The sequence below is a fragment of the Acromyrmex echinatior genome, chromosome 3, assembly GCF_024713525.1.
Source record: "Acromyrmex echinatior isolate Ae372 chromosome 3, ASM2471352v2, whole genome shotgun sequence".
NCBI lineage: Eukaryota > Metazoa > Arthropoda > Insecta > Hymenoptera > Formicidae > Acromyrmex > Acromyrmex echinatior.
In genome coordinates, this window is record NC_141854.1 from 5,616,889 (window position 1) to 5,641,845 (window position 24,957).

The 24,957-nt window shown below is 28.0% G+C and overlaps 3 protein-coding genes across 5 annotated transcripts in view; 2 read left to right on the top strand and 1 right to left on the bottom strand.

Annotated features, from left to right (window-relative positions):
- The window catches only part of Tl (toll like receptor), a 16,283-nt gene extending 1,451 nt beyond the window's left edge, over nucleotides 1-14,832 (top strand). Inside the window, exons 2-6 of the mRNA XM_011053262.2 lie at nucleotides 8,076-8,314; nucleotides 9,022-10,025; nucleotides 10,119-10,437; nucleotides 10,551-11,147; nucleotides 11,376-14,832. Coding sequence (XP_011051564.1) covers nucleotides 8,126-8,314; nucleotides 9,022-10,025; nucleotides 10,119-10,437; nucleotides 10,551-11,147; nucleotides 11,376-12,497 — 3,231 coding nt within the window. The 5' untranslated portion in view covers nucleotides 8,076-8,125 and the 3' untranslated portion in view covers nucleotides 12,498-14,832. The remainder of the gene's footprint in view (nucleotides 1-8,075; nucleotides 8,315-9,021; nucleotides 10,026-10,118; nucleotides 10,438-10,550; nucleotides 11,148-11,375) is intronic.
- The window catches only part of Lerp (lysosomal enzyme receptor protein), a 23,676-nt gene extending 3,942 nt beyond the window's left edge, over nucleotides 1-19,734 (bottom strand). The window contains exons 1-13 of one of the 2 annotated variants that reach the window (XR_015544349.1): nucleotides 19,489-19,734; nucleotides 19,016-19,235; nucleotides 18,774-18,928; nucleotides 18,439-18,713; nucleotides 18,147-18,297; nucleotides 17,615-17,769; nucleotides 17,420-17,535; nucleotides 17,096-17,337; nucleotides 16,817-17,023; nucleotides 16,556-16,699; nucleotides 16,125-16,298; nucleotides 15,775-15,952; nucleotides 15,623-15,693 (exon numbers count right to left, since the gene is read on the bottom strand). Coding sequence is in view for 1 of the 2 variants with exons in the window: in XM_011053275.2 (XP_011051577.1) it covers nucleotides 15,623-15,693; nucleotides 15,775-15,952; nucleotides 16,125-16,298; nucleotides 16,556-16,699; nucleotides 16,817-17,023; nucleotides 17,096-17,337; nucleotides 17,420-17,535; nucleotides 17,615-17,769; nucleotides 18,147-18,297; nucleotides 18,439-18,713; nucleotides 18,774-18,928; nucleotides 19,016-19,235; nucleotides 19,489-19,548 (2,148 nt within the window). In the remaining variant the exon portion in view is untranslated. The remainder of the gene's footprint in view (nucleotides 1-15,622; nucleotides 15,694-15,774; nucleotides 15,953-16,124; nucleotides 16,299-16,555; nucleotides 16,700-16,816; nucleotides 17,024-17,095; nucleotides 17,338-17,419; nucleotides 17,536-17,614; nucleotides 17,770-18,146; nucleotides 18,298-18,438; nucleotides 18,714-18,773; nucleotides 18,929-19,015; nucleotides 19,236-19,488) is intronic. The other variant, XM_011053275.2, reaches the window with a different exon arrangement.
- Nucleotides 19,735-19,888: 154 nt separating this feature from the next.
- On the top strand, nucleotides 19,889-24,854 carry LOC105144451 (uncharacterized). 2 transcript variants are annotated; one of them, XM_011053362.2, is made up of 12 exons: nucleotides 19,889-21,364; nucleotides 21,537-21,775; nucleotides 21,911-22,053; nucleotides 22,167-22,294; nucleotides 22,377-22,567; nucleotides 22,744-22,823; nucleotides 23,037-23,086; nucleotides 23,163-23,311; nucleotides 23,502-23,771; nucleotides 23,899-24,067; nucleotides 24,142-24,355; nucleotides 24,668-24,854. In XM_011053362.2, the coding sequence occupies exons 3-12, from the start codon at nucleotides 21,911-21,913 to the stop codon at nucleotides 24,837-24,839; spliced, it is 1,566 nt and encodes a 521-aa protein (XP_011051664.2). In that variant the 5' UTR covers nucleotides 19,889-21,364; nucleotides 21,537-21,775; the 3' UTR covers nucleotides 24,840-24,854. The 2 variants fall into 2 exon arrangements, with proteins under 2 accessions (XP_011051664.2, XP_087259935.1); XM_087403809.1 differs by lacking the exons at nucleotides 19,889-21,364; nucleotides 21,537-21,775 and having other exon boundaries at nucleotides 21,851-22,053.
- The last annotated feature ends 103 nt before the right edge of the window (nucleotides 24,855-24,957 follow it).

Sequence of the window (24,957 nt, forward strand, 5' to 3'; positions counted from 1 at the left end):
ACAATTGTTAATATACTTATAATAAAAATAAATTTATGATTTAAATGGAAATTTCTTGTATAAATCCTATTTTTAATAGACTTAAAAAAAAGAAAGAGGCCCCCATGCAATTTAACTCATATATGTATAAGTGAACATACAAAAAGTACATATGAGTTAAATTGAGAGCCTCTTTCTTTTTTTTTTACATCTGTATAATTTTACTTCTATTAGAGTGTATAATATTGGGTAAATCAGGCCCTGTTCCCACGTAAACAACATTCATCCGTGTAGGAACGTGTCAAGGACGATCCAAGTTGTGCACCGTTTCATCGATCGAATAACCGACCGGACCAGAATATACCATTTTATTTTTTTTTCTTTTTTTCTACTCGTCGTGATGGTCATTGATGTAAGATAAATCGACGGGATTCCACGCTCGTTTTCCCCACGTAGCAAGTCCATGATTATTATCGTGCTGGGTATTAACACGTTTCGAGGAATGCTCCGGCGTAGATTTTACGCTGTTTACACTATTCTAGATCCTGGTATTTACACAACACGGGTATAACTGAAAACTGAAATTTATCCAAGATAGATACGAGCAATGAACGCGAGGAAAAAAGCATCGAGATATAATTGTCGTCCATGAACTTTGGATTGACGTGTCTATCGATCTTTTTTTCTTCATGTTGATAACTAGTCAAGTTATGATATCTTGAACATTAAACTGTCGAATATGCTAAATTGTTATAAGCGAGTGCGAATAATTTCCGATAAAAAGACAAAAGTGAAATTAGTATATAAATTGCGTCAGTGTAAAAGAAAAAAATATTTCACATTTTTATATAATTAAATTTCACATTTTTATATAATTAAATTTTATATAATTATTTTTATGTATTGTGTATCCATACAGCATCGGACTGGCAGTTAGTCGGCGATCGTCAAAAGTCCGGCTCTGAAAGCCTAATAAGGCCAGTGACAAAAAAAATTAGTCATGGAAACTACCCAATGACTTTGAACTCTAGGAGGCTTATATAAAGAAATTACAAAAATCCCAAAATTAAAAAAAATTGATGCGTTTGCTTTTTAATCACATAAAGTGAAATTTTGTACAAATTGGAATTACTGCATTAAAAATAAAACGTGCATATTTTGTATGCATTATCACGTGGTCTATGACTCACAAACTGATGTGATCTATATCTCAAAAACAGATTGAGATCTCTATTGGGTCAAAATATTTTAAATCCATTACTAATGATGTTCGTTGAGAAAAACTTATTGAATGACAATGTCGAAAAGGATCACATAATTGATGAAATAGCAGAAACTAGTAAAGAATTGAAAAGAAAATTTCGTTTAATGTTATCATAAAACCAAATTGTAAGTTTAATTTTAATTCTGTGATATAATATTATGAAATTATATAGATATGACTGATTTTGATATTATGTATAATTTATACATATGTACAGAGTACATAAGTACACAGTATAAAGACATTTATTTATAATAATTAAAAAATATTCATGTACATGTATCTTTTATTTTATTTTTATTTCAACTTTACTAAGTTCCTAAACATTATTCATTGCACGTTATATTAATAAGTGCCTGAAATATAAGTTGTAAAAAACATTACGCACTGTTTACTTTTGATTATAATCTTTATATTGCTAATTATATGTATAGATCGCATTAAATTTGATTAAATATTACCGGTACAAGTAAGTATAGTTACATATAATTTTATACAGGAGGGGGGGGGGGGCGTGACATTTTGTCGCTGAGGGCCCAAAGATGAGCCAGTCCGACGCTGTATATATATAAAGTAAAGAGAAGAAATTAAGAAATATCACCAAAATAAAAAAGAAAATTAGGAAATATCATAGCATGTAAAAGATCATTTTATCATTAATACTAGGGATATCTGAAAAATATCCGGTATTATCCGGCACTTTTTTACTATCCGATCAGATCGCTGGATATCATTAATATCCGGGAATATATCCGATTGAAATTTGATATAATTAAATTGTTGATTTTTTCTTATAAAAATGTTCTAGAAATAAGTATGCATATTTATGATGCTATAATATACTATTCATTGTTGCAAAATTACAATCTTTTTCTCTATAGGTTTTTTAGAAGACACTTTCTTCGAATCCGGTCGGATATCTGAGTCGAAGAAATCGTCTTCTCGGATATCCGATGTTACATTCCGTCCGGATATCCGATATCTGGTATCTGGTAATTTTACGATCCAGTACATCCCTAATTAATACAATAACACCTTTTGCGTAGAAAAAAAACTACTTCAAAATTTAATTGATCCAATTCGCTTTGGTCTACTCTAAATATTGTTAAGAATTGACGTCAGAGGCCGATAACAAAACTGTAATTTTCTAACTTTTTTCGTTTTTTGCATAAAGTCGACCGGTTTGAATCATTGCTGCAACATTCCAATAATATTAAGATATCTTTTTTGTTATAACCGAACGAGTTCAAGAAATGTTGCACTGACATTTTTGTCAGTGCAGTTTCGAGCAAACAATACTAGTTAGGCAGCAAAAAATTACAAATAATGGATAAAGAAAGACTAAAATTATTTATTATAAATTATTAGAAACAAGTAGTAGCGATGATGAAATAGAAGGTATGTTAATGTATAATAAAAGAAGAAAGGCCAAAAGATAAAAATTATGTGAACATCGGACAAATGAACACTCGGACAAAGAAGTACATAATTATGTATAATAAAAAACAAATACTTTTGATAATGAAAATATTTATGTTTACTATCATTAGTTGTAATATATGTTATTAGTTTCAAACTTAATTTTGTACCAAGTCACATCAATCTAATGTAGTTCTGCACTTGCATCGTGTCAGGACAGCATCGTGTCAGTGCATATGTGCCATTAGCTAACGAAATGACTGAGCTGTTAAATAATAGATCGATACATTTTTTATTTAAATATAAAAATTGATTATATTAATTATATTAATTATTATATCATAAAAACAGCTGTTAAACTAAAAGATTGTACTACATAAATATTGTAAAAAATTATATTTTTATATTATCATTGTAACAATTAAAAAATTACAATTTGCAATGTTTCTAAAATATTACAGACATATTACTGATATTTTACAGACATATTATTAATTTACATTTCTGTAATATCTCTGCAATATTACATTGCAATCTGTAATATTGCAACATTGTAGCAATATCACTTCAATCTTCTGTGCTGTATGGGAATAAGTTACTGAAGTTTCTTCAAAGAAAGAATTGCGAAACATTTTCCTATATGATATAAAATAAAAAATTCAAAACTTCTCTCCCATTTTCTTTCTTTCCAGATAAAAGATATCAATGAACACAAAAGAAAGAAATTATGTTGAAACTAATGAGCATTAATAAATATCTTGAGTATTCATTAATAAATAAATATCTTGAGAAATTGTTTAACTTTATTTCCAGCTTAGCTCGACAGGAATTGATGATTTTTTTTATTTAATAGTTAAATATGCAATAAATAAAATTATATCAAACTTATAAAACTTAACGAAATCCTGCCAATAAAAGTCGTGTCTTCTTTCGCATACTTTCGCAATCGTCACACTTTGACCTTCAACATTCTTGGAATCATTGGAAATGCAAAGCAAATAGCAGAAAGATCCGTCGAATTATTCAATATCCGACATTACAAAAATCAATGGAAAAAATTTCGATATATTATTTGTTTGCGTTTAAGTACGTGGTTTAACAAATATAAATATTACATCGGTTATCAAGTTTATCAGTGACACATACATTTCATACGTTTAATAGCATGTTCTCAACCAATCATGTAATTTCTTTAAGTCTTTTGAATGAAAGATAATAATAATCACAACCGCACTGATAGTGTATCGTTTTCACACGTTCTTGGTACTAGTTTCATAGGATTACTTAAGATAAACAATGAGATATAATCGAACAGTATATATATATATATATATATATATATATATATATATATATATATATATATATACATATATATATACGCACATATCATGAAAAAGAAAAGGTACGCATGTACATTTACAAATCTGTAATAAATTTGCAATAATAATTTTCAATAATTTCTTTAAATATTTTCTAAAAAATTACTTAATTTAAATATTTATATTAATTGCAAAAATTAAAAAAAACAAAGAACATAAAAAACCACAGCACAGGTTGTCGGTTGTGATGATTAAAACTTTATTCAATAATGAATTATTCAAGCGTTAATCAATACCCATATCAATAAATAAGCGATTAAACGTTTCGGCCACAATCTGGCCATCTTCAGTAATTAAACATCCTTTCAAAACGCAAAAATTTTTTACATTCAGTCGAAATAATTACATCGGTCGTATGTTAAAATAGATTAAAAGTGTTCTTATTAGTGTGACGGTGATCGTGCCGCAATATTACAACCGCTTATATGACAGGATAAATTAATTGCATTATTTAATAACGCAAAAATGATATTTAATAAATAATAAATAGATAACGGTTACCTTATATATTCATTTTATATTAATGTATGCTGATTAAAGTTCTTCACAGACACAAACCTTCAAATGTCTTAGTCTTTTTGTTCTAGGACTTTTGAAAAGTCTTATATTTTATATTAAAAAATTTAAAAAAATCGATATAATTCCTTTTTATTATATTTGTACATGTATCAATAATATGTTTATGATTTTAGTTTTTCGCTCGATTTCATTTTCAGAATTACCGGAACGAACGACATGGACATAACGGGCGCCTCATTCCTTTGAGATGCTTTACATAAGCCCCTCTTGCTTCTCACGAACAGAATGCTTGATTTTCATGCTTGCCTTTTTGGAAATCTTAACGTGCTTCTTGGAATTAGAAAATAAAATACAGTTTTTTTCACAGTGTTTTATACCGTAAAATTTTTCGAAATATTGAAAAATATACTTTTTTTTTGTCCGACAGTTTTTTCCGGAACATATATGTGTACAGTATAATCCATGATGTATTATATACAAATACAACGGAAGTAGCTCATTACTTGTAACAAAGTTACAATTACAAGTTATTTTTTTAGTAACCTTACTGGTAACTGCGTTACTTTTTTTTTGATAACTGTAACGGTAATGTAGTTACATTTTTTTGGTAACGAATTTTACAGTTACTTTTATCGTTATTTTGCACACGATTCGATTAGACACAAGCTACTCATAGCATTTGAAACTAAAAAGTCTCTAAGCACCCGCCCGCTGTGATTAGTGATCGTTGATTCTAAAATAGTAACGAAAAGGTATCTTCTCAAGTAACGATAATTGTAACAAGTTACTTTTTTAAAAATTAATAACTATTATAGTAACTTGTTACTTTTTCTACTTGATAACGAGTAACTGTAACTTGTTACTTTTAAAAAGTAATTTTCCATTTCCTGATTATACAATATTCATAACTAATGTTAATAAAAAAGTAAAGTTAATGTTAAAAAGATTTATTTGGACTATTTTTCCGATTACAAGATGTGATAACCTTCCGAAAGTTTTGGAACAAAAACTAAGACATTTGAAGGTTTGTGCCCATGAGAACTTTTAATTAGCTTGACATGAACTACAGAAGAATATATTTTTAAAATTAAAGGTTTTGAAATATCTTATATGTACACTGCTCAAAAAAATTATGGCATAGATAAGTTGTGAGCAAAAATTGGCCATAACTTATCTATGCCATAATTTTTTTTCTTATTGTTTTACTTTAAAGTTACTCTTGCATTTTTGATATATACTATATTACCTGCATTATCAAATATGCACCATGACAAGATGGACTAATTTCTTCCTGCGGAATGTCATTCTAGATTTGTACTAGATAATGGGTCATAGATTAAGAGATTTGGCAAGACAACCTGTCAATCTCAGAAATTTATCACAAGCTCCAGTACAAATCTGAAATAACATTCCACAGAAAGAAATTAAGGCCTGCATTAATATGAGGAATAATCTGCAAGCAGTAATCGAGCAACGCGGAGGCAACACGCGTTATTGAAATTTACACACAGAAACACGATGTGCAAAATCTACATACACAGAAACATGCAAAATCCATCCAACAATCTCGTGGTGCATATCCGATAATGACGGTAGTATATGTAAAAAATGCAAGGGTAACTTTAAAGTGCTGTAACTTTGCGAAAAAAAATCACAGCGACTCATTTTTTTTCTTTAATTAAAAGGGAAAATTCGAACTTTATGCCGCTGCAAACGGCATTTCCTCCCAAAAAACTTTATAAAGTCCGTGAATTCCGTCAAACTTCGAAATTTTCAATATGATAAACACACACTCTCATATTTTTGAAAGTTACAGTAGTATGGGTGCATCATATTTAAAATCTGGCCATAGTGTCTTAAAATAGAGATTTCAAGCTTTAATTAAAAAAAAAAAACATTATTCTATGATAATTTTTCGCAAATCGTTAGTCAAAGTTGGCCAATTTTTGCCCACAATTTTTCTATACCATAATTTTTTTGAGCAGTGTATATCTGTGTTTATATTTGTATACTTCTCTGATTATAAGTCTCAAAATAATTGATTTCTCACTTCAACTTAGATTAATTTCCATCGATAAAAACGAATTGATTATATATATATATATATATATATATATATATATATGTAACTATTTCCTTGTTGTAAAGCAATTACCCAACTATAATTCTGCGAAGAAATTATTTGCATAAATGCATAACGACTTACATGAACATAGATTTACCCAATATTATACAGCTTGTAACACTGATGTCTTTTTTAACGAGGAATATAGATAAATAAAAACCTAACCATGAATATACGATTACTGTTAATTACCAATAAATTACAAACTTCGAAGAAAGGCTCATAATAGTATTTTTTTTTATTATTCACGAGAAAAAAATATACAAGACGATTATTGCAAATTAAAATATAATAAATAATAAGTACGAAATTATATTATATATCATAAATGTAACTTCGTGCAAAAAGTTTTACCGATTTTCTATTGTACCTTTTAATTCAAATAAAATGCCATATTTTTTATAGTAAATACGGAATGTGGTTCCTTTCTTGTTTATACTATATGCTTACGCTAAAAGATGCTATAAATATGTTTCGTTATAAAGAAACATATTTTCATCGAGATCCCGGATTAGGAAAATACTAAGAATCATGGCTTAGCTTTTTATTATGATAATTTGTAATTACTTCTTCTAAAATACATTAAGAAATCTTCTATGAATCTTATCAGTTGATCTTCTATCTGCTATAATAATGCAATTTTTAATCTTATTAAAAATTTTAAAATTTATTAGTTTTGAATTATATAGAATTATAGAAGCACAAGACTATATATTTTTAATCATTCATCTTTTTGAAGTTTTATAGTTTTTACACAAACAAAATAGTCCCAAAAGTATATAACAATATATAACATTTTAACTATAGACACTAATTAAAATCGAAGAATGTTGAGCTGCAGCATTTTACGCAGTGCAAATGATTTTTTCGAAAAGAATTTAATAAGAGAATAAAAATGTAGAAAAAAAAATCATTTTTCTCTTACTATTGCTACGCATTTTCTTTCATATTACAATATCAAATTAAAAAAAAATTGTTTGGTTTATAACATCATATAAATAAAGTTTGATGTGTTCAACATCAAATTGTTATATTTTCTTATACAACAAAATTTATACACGCCTAAATTTACATTTATATCTAGGCATATATAAATTTATATTTTAATTATAATTTTTATTTCGTATGATATGACGTATAAGAAAAAAATAATTAATATGTATATGAGAGTATGGCAATTATAAAAGAGTGTAAAAAGCTTATCTCAAAAAGAGGAAGTATTATATTTATCTAAACCCACGATGCTTCCGATTTTCACAGTATCATGTTCGACATTTATAGCTTAAAAATAAATGAGAACTGAAAGTAAATTGTAATAACAAAATAATATATAGCAATAAAAATAATATATAACAATACAAATGTATCTTTAAATTTGTTTAAATAGATATCAGAATAAGGGCATTGCCGAAGATAAAACTATATACAACTTGAAAGATGATTATTCATCGTGAAACATGGTTTTTAACATTGGCTATTGTTCTGGATAGCATTTTTGCTCTTTATTGTCCAACGAATCAAGCATGTATTTGTCAACCAAATTACGATGGAGGAATCGAAATAAACTGTCTAATGAAGAACGACTCCTCGTTTGTCGTGAATATTCAACCAGGCGAATATATAAAAGTACGTGCCTATACTTAGTCACGAACATTCTGCATTTGTAACATTTGTAACATTTGCCAAATAGTAGCAAAGATCTATGCATATCTACTATAGTCAACATATGACCCAACAATTAAATTAATAGATTAAATAAATAGAATTAAAAATTTGTCTCAATGAATTAAAGATCTTATACAATATATACTCAAGAATTTGGACACAGACTACAAACTAATTGGTACCAGCGATATTACAAAATAAAGATTCAAAATTCTTCATGACTTTTTTTCATATTAGATAAAGTGTCTTATTTTTCTTTTTATCAATCGTTCAATAGATGAATCCAAAATTTGAAAGGAAACAGATAAATTTACGAATATTCATTATTAATATATTTTCTATTCCGTTTTGCTTTAGAGGTTTTCCAAAAATATTTGAAAGCATAATATCATTTAAATTCTTAATAAATTTATAAATCTTTATACTGTATTGTTATTTAATGCCCATTATCAGATTAGAGATTGAGATTAAGATTTAACTCGAGTTTATTAAAAAAAAAACGAGTTTATTAAATTTAATATTTCTTTTTTTTGATTATTTAAATTCAATCTCAATTTCAATCTCTAGTCTGATACAGAGACAAGACGTTTTTATAAATTTTCTATGCTATTTTCTGATATATTTTTTTTAATCAGTTTGCATTAATAAATATTTTTTTTCTCATACAGATCGAATGTATTAATTCACCAGAATGGTCAGATTTCAATCTGGAAATATCATCTTTAATGAAGAATGAGAGTATCAAATCAATATTTTTCTACATGTGTGATTTACCGACCAACAAAAGTTTGGGTGAAATCACGCAAACGCTAGGAGTTACCGAAGTGAACAAATTAATCTTTCAATCGTACAAGAATTTGAGCTTCGCCCTGGTCAAGCATCATTTGGACGATTTCGAGAATTTGAAATTTCTGGTCTTATCGAGCAATAACGTGACTTATGTGGATAAAGATCTATTAGCTGGTCTAGTCAACTTAACGGGACTTAATTTGCGTGATAACAATTTACATCTAGTTACCGGAGTTTTCAACTATACCCCTGGATTAGAATGGATTGAATTGGGCAACAATGCTCTGCGATCAATAGAACTGGGCACATTTGACAATCTGAAAAATCTGACATTGCTTAATCTGTGGAAAAATCATTTAACAGAACCTCAATCGGGAATTTTTGATGAACTTATCGCTCTGAAGAGCCTCGATCTCAATGGGAATAACATGATTAAGTTACCGGATGACATTTTTGCGAAGCTTGAAAACCTAGAGGTTCTTAACTTATCTCGAAACAATTTCACACATTTACCGAGAAATCTGTTACAAAATAACACGAAGCTATATACTGTCTCTCTGTTCGACAACAAGAGAAATATGACAACCTTACCAAATAAATTTTTTGCTAATTTAACGGAATTAAAGGTGTTAAAATTAAGGAAAAATGGATTTGTTACACTACCAGAAGATCTCTTTTGGGGATGCACTTCGTTATCTAATATCACTTTGGAACGAAATTATCTTCGAACTTTACCTGTGCACATATTCCGTGATTTAAAGAAACTCGAAAAATTGGAACTAAATTTTAATGATCTTGAAACATTGCCTGATAATATTTTCTCTAACACCAATCGATTAGTAAACTTAGATTTATCAAAAAATCGAATTACTTTCATTTCCAGGTATATGTTTAAATCATTGTTATTATATCTATATGAATAATGACGATTGCTTATGTCTTTCATATATTTTTATCAATGCATAATTCTTTATAGGTATCTATTCAACGGATTGAATGCTTTAAAGGAATTAAATATGGAAGAAAATCAACTGATGACAATTTCTAGTCACAGTTTCAGTTTCTTAAAAGCATTGAAAATTGCCAAGTTTTCTAACAATTATCTTACGTTAGAAGATTCTTATCACGAATATCCTGATCCATTTGGATCGAAATCGCCTTTTTATGATTGTGTGTCATTAGAGGAATTATATTTAGCTAATAATAATATTTCAAAAATATTTAGCGATTGGATTTTGAGCGACTTAGGACTTCGAAAATTAGATCTTAAATACAACAATATATCTTTAATAACCGTAAGTAAAAGTATATGGGAAAAATCACCTTTAAAATTAAAATACATTTGAGATATTTGATATAATTTATAAGACAATAAAATATTTAACGTTACTTCTTCTTTTTTTTTCAGACTGAAGATTTACAGTTTGTATCGCGTGACATTGAAGTGGATTTGACTCATAATAAAATAGAGCATATCTTTTTACGTAGTGCTGAACAAATAGTGAGTTATCAGGAGGATGCCCATGATGCGAAAATATTAGTAAATGACAATCCATTACATTGTGATTGCGGATTATATGATTTTCTACGTTATATCGAAGGCAAAATGCATCCCAATGTCCCAAATTATTTTCAAATAATACCAGGAAATTTAAGTTGTCAAAGCCCAAAGGACTTAGAGAACGAACCTGTTACAAATTTAAAATCCGAATCATTAACATGTATAGTAGAGAATTCTAATGTGTGTCCTAAAAAGTGCACTTGTTTAGTAAGACCTGAAGGTAGTGCGTTCATATTTGATTGTTCTAACAAAAACTTGAGTAGTGTGCCAAGCGATATAAAAAAACCTGATAGTTCCTTTCAATTCGAACTGAATTTCTCTGGCAACCAATTAACTCATATGCCAAATTTGAAAGCAATGGGACTTGAACCAGTGAAGAAGCTTATTTTATCTCATAACAACATTGATGAAATTTCTCTGGATGGATTGTCCAGCACAATACAGGTGCACAAATTTACAATCTTTTATTTAGATGATAAAATATTTTATTAATAAAAAAGAATTAAAAAATTTAGTACAATTATTCATATACATGTAGAAATGTTTAAAAAATGTTCAATTAACAAGGCGTGCAGATCTTAATTTTTTCAGATCACTCTATATGTAGTTATAATGATAAAAAAAAAGGTATGGAATTGCATTTTAGTTAAAAAATATCAAATTCTATTTTAGGTTTTGGAACTACATAATAACAACGTATCAAGAATACATCCTGATGTGTTAGAATTCCTGAAACAGTCAATGAATTTAACTCGACTGACGTTACACGAAAACCCATGGGAATGCGATTGCAAAGCTAAAGATTTTCGAAATTTCATTCAAACGAATTTAGTGACGATGCCTGATCTACTTAAAGTGAAATGTCCGGGAAAGAATACTTCTGTATCGGAAATGACCGTCACTGATTTTTGCCCATTGTATACGACAAGAATTATCGGTATTAGTGTAGCAATTTCTTTTATTGGTTTTCTTATCGGCTTCTTTGGATTATTATATTACAAATACCAACGGCAAATTAAAGTATGGCTTTTCGTCCATCAATGGTGCTTATGGTTCGTAACTGAAGAGGAGTTGGATAAAGAAAAAGTGTATGACGCATTCGTGAGTTACTCGCACAAGGATCACGACTTTGTCGTCGACGAATTGGTGTCTAAGTTGGAGAATAGCCCAATGTCATTTAAGTTGTGCCTTCATTATCGGGATTGGGTAGCGGGCGAGTGGATACCAGCGAATATTGCTAGCTCCGTAGAAAATTCCAGACGGACGATAGTCGTGTTATCACCGAATTTCTTAGAGAGTGTCTGGGGAAGAATGGAATTTCGGGCTGCCCACAGTCAAGCGTTGAGCGAAGGTCGGGCGCGAGTAATATTAATCCTCTATGGTGATATCGGACCTACTGACAACTTGGATCCAGAACTAAAGGCGTATATAAGTATGAACACGTATGTCAAATGGGGAGATCCCTGGTTTTGGGACAAATTGAGATACGCACTGCCGCATGAACCCAAACTTGCAAAGAACGCCGGAAAGAAAATCTTTGAAAATCATCAACTGTGTATTCAAGCGAATAGGGATAAAAAGGAGCTCATCTATCCAATTGTAATTCCTGAGACTCCACCGACCACTACACCGCCAGCTGACACACTTAAAAAGTTCATCTGTGATAAAGGATCAGAGGAACAATTATTTTTAAATGATTGCGTACAAAAATCGTGTAAGTTGAACGGAAACGTCCCGATCGTTCTCTCACCCGAACGTTTAATGAAACATGATAATGAAGAATGTCTTGTCTGATAGCACAAAAGTAGAAGTACGAAAAATAATAATTAAAGATCATTTATAAATCCGTCTTTTATATATGCAATGTTAACGTTTTGATATATGTATATATATATATATATATATATATATATATATATATATATATATTTTTTTTTTTTAAGAAGGTTTGATCTTAATTTTCTGAATCTTCAAATGAAACGGTTAGATAATGATACAAATTTAAGAAAGCGAAAAAAGCAAGGAAAAATAAGTAATTGACTGATGTTAGAGTAAACTTAATAGATATATAAATAATATAACATAAATAACATAGAAGTCAAAACGTGATTAAAACTTAAAACAATGTGATTAAAAAGGCATACATCACGAGCGCAAGAGCAGTGAAATATTTATATTTTAATAGATTACAATAGAAGAAAAACAATACAATAAAATAGGCATTTCGGCCTTATATCAGGCCATCTTCAGTATTACAAAATTAATATGTATTATAATGTTGAGAACACATAATTTTATTCTCGTTATAATAATGAGATAAAACATTTTAACACGCTCGATTACAATTATATATTATAATTATATATTATACGATTACAATTATATATTATATATTATTTTCAAAGCGCTTGATGCTTAGGTTATTGTTAAATTTTTTTTTTAGTCAATAAAATCATGTCAAATACTCCAAAAGCCAATTGTCGTTTTTTTTTGTCACAAAAGTTAGTCGATCTTATTGAAATACATAATTTCCAGATTCTATTAAATGTGAAATTTATAAATAATATTAATAGCTCTTCAATTGAAAAATTAAATTAAATTGTGATATATATATATATATATATATATATATATATATTGTATTGTTTTTATTCTATTGTAATCTATTAAAATATAAATATTTCGCTGCTAACATCTTGCGCTCGTGGTGTATGCCTTTTTAATCACATTGTAATATTAACATATTTTAGTGATTCAATATAATATTAACATATTTTAGCGATTCCTAAATTAAATAATTTTCAGAAATAACTCATTCAAATAATTTGATAAAATATTATCACTATTAATATATTACTATCAATCGTTATTTACATTTTAAAGTATATCATAACAATGTTTTATTGTATTACTATTAATCTAAGTTTTCAAGAAATATCTATTAGGTGTTGGAATTAATTCGTAGCGTTTTTAATGAAAGAATGTTATTTATTTCACATGAGCATTAAAAAATACATTAATGAAAGTACTTCCCATCACTTGTAAAACGCTACGAATTAATTCCAACACCTAATAATAATGTTTGGTCCTCCTGTGATAGGAGGAATAAACATTACTCCTATTGGTTGTTTAAGATCCCAAAATAAAATTTTTGTAAATTATTACAAATTAGCTTCAATTACGCGAATGTTATATAATATTTTAAAATGTTTATTCCTCTCGTAAATGTATCTTTAATATGTTATAGTTTTTCATGCAATATTTTAAATTTAAGACATATTAAAAAAATATAGCTTTTATTATACGAAAATACTCAAGGATTATTTTATACATTGTGATATACTTAATTTAGTCATAAAATATATTGTAAAATAATGTAATATTATAATTAAAAAATAGTTCATATAAGATGTGTCCTATATCTTTTATTAGCATTAATTTTTAAGAATAATTATTTCATCAAGTTTTTTAAACAATGATATAATTTAAGAATAGGATACATTCTATATAAATTGAAATTATTAGAATCTGATTGAAATTTTTACTGAAACTAAACCGAAACACTCGGCTACATGTCAATTTCAAATCGAAATCGAAATCGAAACCAAAATTTAAAAATAGAAATCCTATAAATAAAGATCATATATATAGATATACTCATATATCACATATTTTTTCTTCATAAATATCAAAATTTAATGAAAAACAATTAAATTTCGACCAAAATCGAAAACTGAAATAATTACACATATTGAAATTAACTTATAAAGAAAAGCTATATGATTTTTCAATCGAAATGATGAAACTGATACGTAACGAGTATTCGTTTCCAGTTGTAATAAAAATTTCAGATTCTAGAAATTATTAAAACCTGACAAAGTAAAGTACCTGACAAAAGTTAATTGTACTTTAGAAAATGCTGTCATGCATCAGGATATGCAAACACATATATAGTATAAAGTATCCTGTTTTTTAATGCATATTCTTTTATGTCTCCATTTTTTAACCAATGTGACATATAGTTGTTCTTATAAAGAGATCAAAGCATGTATAATTTTTCAATTTATTATTCAATTATTTTATAAGAACTTTAAAAATAAAAAATATATTTTATGATGCAAAAAGATAAGTAGAACTGTATGATAAATCAATATATATTAGGTGTTGGAATTAATTCGTAGCGTTTTTTAATGAAAGAATGTTATTTATTTCACATGAGCATTAAAAAATACATTAATGAAAGTACTTCCCATCACTTGTAAAACGCTACGAATTAATTCCAACACCTAATAAATATTGCAAATATATGATAATCTTTTTATAATTTGTTATACTTGTATAAAGAAATCTATAACGTGCCGTATATGTATATATATTATATACATATAACGCATAAAAATCTGAGAAGAAATATGCAAAATGAATGAATTATAAATACGTGATAATGCATGTGTGTGTGTGTATATATATATATATATATATATATATATATATATATATTCGAAGCTTTATAATTAATTACAAATACATTAGACTTTCAAGATTATAAATTTGTTGCAAATAATGTCTTTCTTAGACATTCTTGCTAAGGAAATATAGTTAAATTATATGGAAAGAATCTTCGAAATATTATATATAATTATTAGAAGGAAAGTTTCAAGTAAGCCTAAAATTACATATATGTATAAATAAAAATATAATTTAAAGTTTACTTTTTTTCTTATACCTTACTTTTGAAAAATTTCCTTTGTATTTTATCGATAAAATGAAACTACTAATTTCCATGAAATTGTATAATTTTGATACATCTTGAAAACTAACGTGGTTATAATTTTAAAACATATAAAAAGAAGAGCATAAAAAAACCATAGCACAAGTTATAGTTTGTGATATTTAAAGTTTGTATAATTTTGACTTACCAATAGCAGTTTCGGTTCACCGATGCCTATGGATTCGTTACATATAAATCTTACTTCGGACGTGTAAGAATCTATTACAAAAAAATGTAATTTTAATATAGAGTTGAAAATTAATCATGAATACATTAATGAAATAAAAATATTGAACTCACTGTTATTACATTTACTACCATTTGAATATTTAAGTTTTACATCGTTACGGCTGTAATCAAAGATCACACTTCCCAGTGATCCGTAACCATTATATTCATGACATATGGCAGAACCATTGCAATATTTCTCTCCACCACAAATACTTATAGCATATTCTTTGCCTTGTCTGCTTTTCACCTAGTTTTATTTTTATTTCTGATAAGCGTTTTTAAAATATTATTAACAGACATTATATGTTATGTATTATATGCAAAAGATATTGTTAACAGTAACAAAGCTGATTGGATAATCGAGACATAATCCTAATGTGTATAGTCATAATGTAAGTTATCATTTATATTTCACTCACGTGATGTATTTGTTGCGTTTTGTCTAACAAAGAAAGGTCATATTCATATGAGAGGAAACTATCCTTTATAGTACATGGTGCCGTCCAACTTCCTATCACAGCACCACATGCTATACTAGTATTCCATTCAAATACATAAGTACAATTAACATAATGTTTATATACTGGAAGTCCCTAAAACACAAAAAAACATTAGAGAATATACTAATTTTTTTTATAAAATAAAGATTTTATCCATAAATTTAAGTAGTTCTATGCTTATTTAAAGATGTTATTCTTTTAATGTTTAATAAAACTCCAACAAAATAATGACTTTCTTTAAAATTATTTCAATATAAAGTTTGATCTCAATTTCAATGATAGATTTATCATTATAAATATTAAAATTCAGATTAAAAATTTCTTTTCTAGAAATTACTGTATGCTATTACCTGATTGTTATTATCGCAAATAAATATAAAATTCGAAGATATCGTTTTAGTTGGATTCTCAGGACATTGTGATCCATTGACATAACGTAGTATTGTTTGTAAATCTTTATTTAATGTTGGACTATCTTCGGGAAATCCTAAACTCTAAATTATTATAATAAAAATATAGATATTATTAATTTAGATATTATTAATAAGTCACTATACAGTATCAATTATAATATCACTAATTGTTTAAAGTTTAAATAAATTTGTACCCACAATTTCATTCGTATATTCATTCTTTGAAGTTACCGAAACCTTACAAGCAGCACTACCATGTGCACATAAAAGACCTTGAGTAGAAATCAATGGTCGACATATATTTATGTGAAATTCCGTATCGTTGGCTTTAATGATATAATTATTTGTAGACTGTATAAGAGGAGTTAAATTGATTTCATCATCAATATCGGTAGTACATTTAATCTATACAAAAGAATAATTCTTCATTGATTATGTCAAGAGAAAAACCAGTAGCATGTATATAATTATGCTTACTTTTTTCTCACAAACTAAATCTGTATTCCAGTGTATAATAGTTTGACAAGTAAATTCTTTTATGAGCAATGGTCGACTAGGCAATCCTTGAGGTTCACAAAAAAATCTGATAAGTGTATAGTGACTCATTCCATTTTCGCATAAATCTCCATTGGTATAATTTAAATAGGGACCACTTTGCTGCCATGTTAAGTTCGCGTTAGCTTGTCCTAACGATGTACCATATTTTGAGTTACATATTCCTACATAAAGAATTGATAGATAAAATTTAGATCCATCACATAATCACAATATGCAATATAGTTTCATGATATGATGTAGCACCTGTTTTATCCCCACATGTATTATCCATAAGCGCATTGCAAACTCTAAATTTGTATTTTACACCATTTACATTTGTAACAGTGAAGTCTTTGTTCATTAATGTTTGTAAATCATATCTGCATATTACAAAATATATAATTAAGTTATAAACATGTTGTATAGGTAAAACATATAATATAAAAGAAATATTCTTACGTAAAATTTGTAATTGGATTCGTAACATTGCATTTGCCTGCTCTTTTAGCACTATAATCACGAAGAGTCTCAATATCACATGCTGCAGCAGTATACCATACTAATTGATAGTGACAATCTTCTATCCCACTTCCCAAAATATATTCTGGAGGACCCTGATAACAACATTATAATATTCATAAAGCATTTTTTTTATATATATGTACATGTAAATATGTACAATGTTTTATATATATGTTTTTGGCACTTTTCAGCAAGGACACAAATCCAATTTTTTATTATCTGGTTAAGCTTAATATGATGTTTTATCCTATATGGGTTTCACCCATGATATCATCATAGATGAAGCTCATTGGATAAAATATCAGATTAAGCTTAATTACAAATTAACCAGAAAATAAGAAACCAGACCATGATGTGACAGTGAATCGTTTCATCTTTGTTTAACATTAGCAAACAACAAGGCTATAATAATTTACTATATTATACGTCCTTGATAGAAAATGTCCTTTGTTATTAGCTGCTGTTATACCTTAGCTTCCAAATCACATCTAAAATGAATAGTTGTTTTAACATGTGGAGTTGTAACATTTTGTGTGCATAACGCACCATCTTGATATTCTATTTGTAATGTTCCATCTTTAAAGAAAGGAGGCTTTTGTACTTCTCCTAAACTTAAATATCTATAATAAAATAAAACAAAAATCAATTTATTTTTAAAGAAAAAGATTTACCCTTATACAAAAATTATACAATCAAATTATATAAATATTATATTTACGTTACAATTAATTTTAATAAAAAATCTGCTTGTTGATACCTACCTATTAGGTTTTTCAGGATCGTCTAAGCATGCTCCAGATTTAATTGGACACATGATACCATGATGTAGTATAGACTGGCAGACATTTAATATTATTTTAGGTGATTTTGTTTTATTTTTTATATGCAAAGGAATCACATAATTTTCTGAAGGTCTTGTTAAAAGACTTAAATCATAATAATGTCCAGCATTAACAACTGTACAATTTGTTTGGGTTCTAGGTAAACAAGCTAACGCAGTCTTCCATATCATATATAAGTTACATTGTTGATCACCCTAAAATATTTTTATTACACATTTCACTTGATATAAATATATTTTTTTTAAACTACTTACATGCGAAAATAATTCAGGATATGAATTAGTCTCTGCATCATAATCACAAAACATAATAACTGTCACTGTATAATTGGTTCCATGTAAACAATCATCACCAGTAAAATTAAATAAAATTCTTCTTTGTTCATTATCTAATTTTGGAGGAAACCTTCCTGTTTGTAAAAAAATTAATTCCTTTATCAGACTTATGATAATATACTTTAATATATAAAAATATAATTTAAATTGTACAACATTACCTATTCCTTTTTCTGTATTGTTTTTTATTAGACATATTGCGTAGCCATCTTGGTTATTACATTTTTTAATTAATGGAGAACATAGTTGCATACGTATCGTCTCATAATCATGCTTGATGATAATATCTTCTTTATCTGATGTTAGTTTTGTTAAATTATATATAAAACTTAACTTACGTTCAGGTACTTCACAATATTTTGAAGGATTGACGGTTAAAACCTACAATAAAAAAAATTTCTAATTTTTTAAATTAATTCAGATAAACATGTCATCAAGAATAAAGTAGCCACTTTATTAAGATCAATTAAGCAAATGTAAATAACAAAATTCAGATATTTAATCAGTATTATTTCTGGACAAATTATCTGCTTAAAACAAGTAAATAATATGTATAAATGCATAAATATATAATGGTGATTTGAAGTTTATATAGTTAAAAAGGTAAACACAAAATTAAATATGCATTACGTACAGCCGAAGTAATAATAGCCGATAAAGACGAAAGAAAAAGTAATCCATTCAATTTTGACATTGTTATGGAATCAGGTTTTTCCCATTACATTATTTATTGAACTTGATTCGTGACACGCAACATAAGATACAGAATAACGACGATGAAAATGTCGTCCGACAAATTCAGCTGACAATTCGAATCACATGCGATATGACACAAGTAACAACGCACTAGGGTGGGGACACCGCCATGTTTTTTGTTTCTTCGCATAGAAATAATGCCGGTGATGATGGAGGAAATTTCTTGAGACGAATTTTGTACGGTTCTGCGCAGATTCACCACGATAATTTTGAAATTACAGCTCGAGAGACAGAAATGAGTACTTGCCAAATATGTAAAAAAAATGATCATTGAAAAGTATAAATTAGAAATATATATTTTTATTATATTAAAAAAAAAACATTAATATTGAAGTGGGAAAAAGCTCATGGAAAATAAATTTTTATTATGGTAAAGGATATAAAATGAAATTCATTATATTATGTTGATGCAATCGGGCCTAAGAGTAAGAAACTGAAAATACGATATTAATTTCATGATTAGTTTCGTAGACATGTATATATGTTTAAAACTTAATAATATTCGATGTTTATTTAAAACTGTAATTTTACGGTTATCATCCGAGTTTGATTATCAATAGAGACTGCAGAGAAAAAATTGTAATTTGTCGGCAATATATAAGATATTATAACATTAAAAGTATGTGCGTACTTATTTATACAGCATTTATAGATACAATAAAAGATCACGAAATTAATAATAAATTATCGAAATATTGATGTTAAAGGGATCCTAAACCAACAGGAATTACCGACAATTGCAGATTTCCAATTTCTCCGATTTAACTTTATAGATCACCAAATCCTTTTACACAATAAAAGTACGCATAAAAAAAACACCGGCCACACTAAATTTGACAAGAAAATCGAGGAAAAAATTAAAAGTTCACTTTATCTCAATTCTTTAAGGCTACGTTCTAAAACTTCCTTTCCGAGGAAAATTTTATTCGAAATATATAGTACACGTAACGTATACTATAGCATATAAAGCAAAATCTTCCTTGGAAGATTTGGAACATAGCCTAGGTGTAAGAATAATCTTAAGGGAGCGTTTATATTGACCATAACCATATGCCATAACCTGGGGGTCGATTCTGTATCTTCAAACAAGGTAAAAATTACAAAGTAAACAAATTTACTAAATGTTGACCAATGAAATTATTAATATTCTAGTAAATTTGCTCACTTTTGTAAGATATCAATACCAGAATCGATACCCTGTAAAAATTGACCAATCACCTTCGAATATTCCCTTCTTACCATCGAATGAGAGGGGAATATTTGATTGTGATTAGTTAATTCTTGTAAGATTACAGCATACGGTTACGGCCAAAATAAACGCTCCCAAAGACTTAAAACACCTATTGTAAATCCGGACTAAGTCTGTGGTCAAAGTCTCGCTACAAATGCTTTGAAGCATTTGATGGACCAATGAGAAGAAAGAATTTTACAAACTGACCAATTAAAAAACGCTTCAAAGCGTTTGCAACACGCGTTGACCTGGTACATTTATCAGCTGGGCGATACGAGTAGTGGGTAAAAAATATTTTTTACGCCACTGTAAAAATTGTCTCGTTGATTGGTTGCTGCTTCCGCTGCTTGACGCTTGCATGTGAATGCACCTTAATGCGCTCGTTGAAGTGAATAGAGCTTAATAGGAGCACATTGAAGTATGTGACGTGAACGAATTAACCTATAGGTTTATCGCGTCGCATACTCCAACATGCTTCAACATGTTCCTACCAGCATTTACTCATTTTAACGAGCGCGTTTGAGTGAGTAAGAAGTACGGTTGAAGGAAGTAGGAGCATGTTGGAGCATGATGTTACAAATTCTTTGAAACATTCTTTGATTGGTCAATTCGTAAAATTCTTTCTTTGATTGGTCAATCGAATGCTCAAAACATTTGTAATAAGACTTTAACCATACCTACAACGAATTTTTCAGTACTTTCCGCGCGTAGCTCAACAATTTGAAAATGACAATGTGAGGAAAATATTCGTTCAGTAGATGTATCATGTTGTACTTCGCATGAAAAAAATAACTGATAAAGAAGGAAAAAGCGAGAAAACGGATCTGAAAGAAACAGATCCAAGTATTATTATATAAAAATTGAGATATTCTATAGTCGATGACTCCAGAAAGAAGCCATTAGTTGTTACATTTGACAAATATCCAGAATTAAGGTAATCAGTTAATACCAAATTAAGGTAATTTCGGCTATTTTCTGTTATTATTATTTTCATTTTTATTTTTTTGACATGGTCTTTCATTTACTATCTGAAAATCTATTTTTATTAATGAGATCTATTATTCATCAGATGTTTTACCCAATTAATCTACTTTCCCGTCGACAAAGGGGCAAATTTGCTGCTTCTTGGCTTGCTTCAACGAATAGTGAGGCATCATTTAAGAAACTCTACACTTCTGATGCTATAAAGAAGATGAATGTTGAACAAACGTGGTACATTATATGTTATTTCATTTAGGCTCAATACTATTCTCTATTCAATATTTATAATGAATGCAATTTCATTAATTCTGATATTTTGTTTACATTTTATATTGTATCATCAGCAATGATATTCTGGAAGTAATACAGTCTTCTAATGGCAAATCAGATAATAGATTCAGTTTGTATCTGTCATCACAATTAATGTCCGGTATAACAAAAATTCATTCTTATCAGGTTGAATACTATGAGAGTAAGTTTTTATTCTAATTATTTATTAATGATATAATACAATGTATGTCTCTCAATCTACATAATACTTTATCACTTTTTAGAGGACATTTTTAAATTTGAACAAAATCTTGAACCTTCTGTATCAAAGAAGAAAGGGGATAAGTTTGATGATTTTAGGAATATTGAATGTCCTGACATAGAATTGCCTAAAGATTTTTTTAGCGCTCAACTCTTGAAAGAAGACTTACATATTCTTCCTGAAGATCAGCCCCATGATACGTTACAAATAGTTGTAAGTGAAGATCTCATATGTTTATAAACTTATTATTAGCAAATTTACTTATTTTTAAATCCTTATTCTTAACTGGATTCTGAAATATATTCTTTGCATTTCTAAATTTTTGCTCTTTGTAAATTTTATTCACTTCTGTTGTATTCAGAGTGTAATAAAATCTTTTTTATCCATAGATGCGAGATGCGGAACTCCTGAATTTTGGTTGCTTAAATGATGAAGAGTTGGAATTGTTTCTGTGTAACAATATGTCATTGTTAGTTTTTTATTCTTGTGTCTTTTTTTATATTATAATAACTTCTTAATTTTAGTTTAGCAAGCATTCTTTAGAAATATTCTGTAAGATTTTTAATTTTTCTTTACATTTATATCATTATCTTAAAATTAATTTATATTATTTTTAATACAAAGAATGATGTATAGTTTGCTATTAATAATTTTCTAATGATTTGCGAAATTTACATATTAGTGAAGAAAGAAACATTTTGGAGGGGTTGGCTGGTATAACAATTGCAGAAGGTAAGTATATTAATGGTATATCAAAAAAATAATGTGCAGATGTATTATTATATGTAAATTAAATTGTAATGAACAGAGGTTCATCGACATTCATCACAAGAAAACCTTAGTCCAGTGCTTGTGAATATATCAAAAAGAAGAACTAAGTCCAAAGGAAATTTATCTCTCACTCCACAAAAACGGCAACCGCAAATTCAACCCGAAACACCTACAAAGAAAAGACGCGTATGTTATACTGATTGTTTTAGAATTTAGTGAGAATATTTTAAATTCATAAAATAAAAAGTAAACGAGAATGTTTGCCATGACATAATGATAATAACTTTCTTTTCTTTTTGTTTGAAAAATCGAAAAATTATTTTTTATTACTTTTTATTTATTTAATTTTAAATTCTAATTCTTTATATTATTTTAGTTATCTTTTGAAACTGCAGCCATGCCTCCTGCAGAAGATGTGGCAGTATCCCTTGCAGAAGATTTGGCAATACCGGCTCCTGAATTGCCTGCAGAAAAAACGGGAATGTTAGTTCCTTCACAACAAATAGACATAGAATTAGAATCATTAAATTCAAGCTACTTTGTGATTAACAAGCATTCGAAAAAACGTAAAATTATTGATAAAGAGATTGTCTTAACTGATAAACAACTTTGGAAATGGCGTGAGAATGTAAATATTCATAGCAAGGTAAATTCCTAAAAAATAAATTATATAAATTTACAAAAAATATTTATATAAACTTACAATGAAATTCGAAATGAGAAATTTTAATCTGAATGAAGATGTTCTGATTAGATTCTTCCATTATATTTAGAAAATAGATAAGCCGAAAAAACGTTTGACATCAGTGATAAATCTTCTCAAGGAACCTTCATACTTATCTAAGCAATGGAACGCTAGTTTACGCAATCTTTTTGTTGATCACATCACCGGACCATTTACAAGTGTAGATGAAGATGTTGCACCTGCTGAATTTGTGCAATGTAGATATATTCAGATGTTTGTTAAATGTTCACGTTAATGCCAAACTTTATAATAAATAACGTCATACTTGTAGTTCAAGAAGCAATCCGTATAGAAGAGACAATTAACAAGCAAAATCTTCCTATGGAAGATTTGAGTACATTTGTGAAAACGGATACTGTAATTGCTGCTGAACCCATAGATAGTATTGTAAACGTTTTGCCAATGCCAATAGCTCACGCAGATGTGTCAGTGCCACCGTTACAGGAAGTAATACCGCATACGATTACTTTAGAAGAAGGCATTAGGTAATAGTCTATTTTATTATAAATAAAGAATAATTGATATTTATGTATATAAACTATTGATATATATATATATATATATATATATATACATATGCATATATATATATATATATATATATATACACACACATATATATATCTATTTAAAAATTAACTTGAAATTTAATTATTAAAGATTATTCAGTTTTGTTCAGTCTTTTAATTTTTCAATATTTTTTTCAATTTCTCAATATCTATTATTTGATATTTTATATTTGTTTAATATTTCAATTTTGCATCTTAATATTTTATCATTAAATTATACTATTTCAGCACTGTTGAGCACAGGCGAGATCAAGAAAAACTACCAAGTATAAGTAACATTGACGAAAGCTTGGAAGATATAAATGCTTTACTAGAAAGACAATCATTAGAAAGACATCTTTCGAAATCCATTTTAGGATCTCCTGCCACGTATTTTGAATTTTTTGTTGTTGTCCAATAAAGAGTTAAACATAACAATATTCTAAATGTGTATTTAACAATTTTCATAAATTTATTTATAAATAGATATTTGAAAATCATTAATCGAAAGTTTGAAGCAAGCATAAAATTTTTATTGC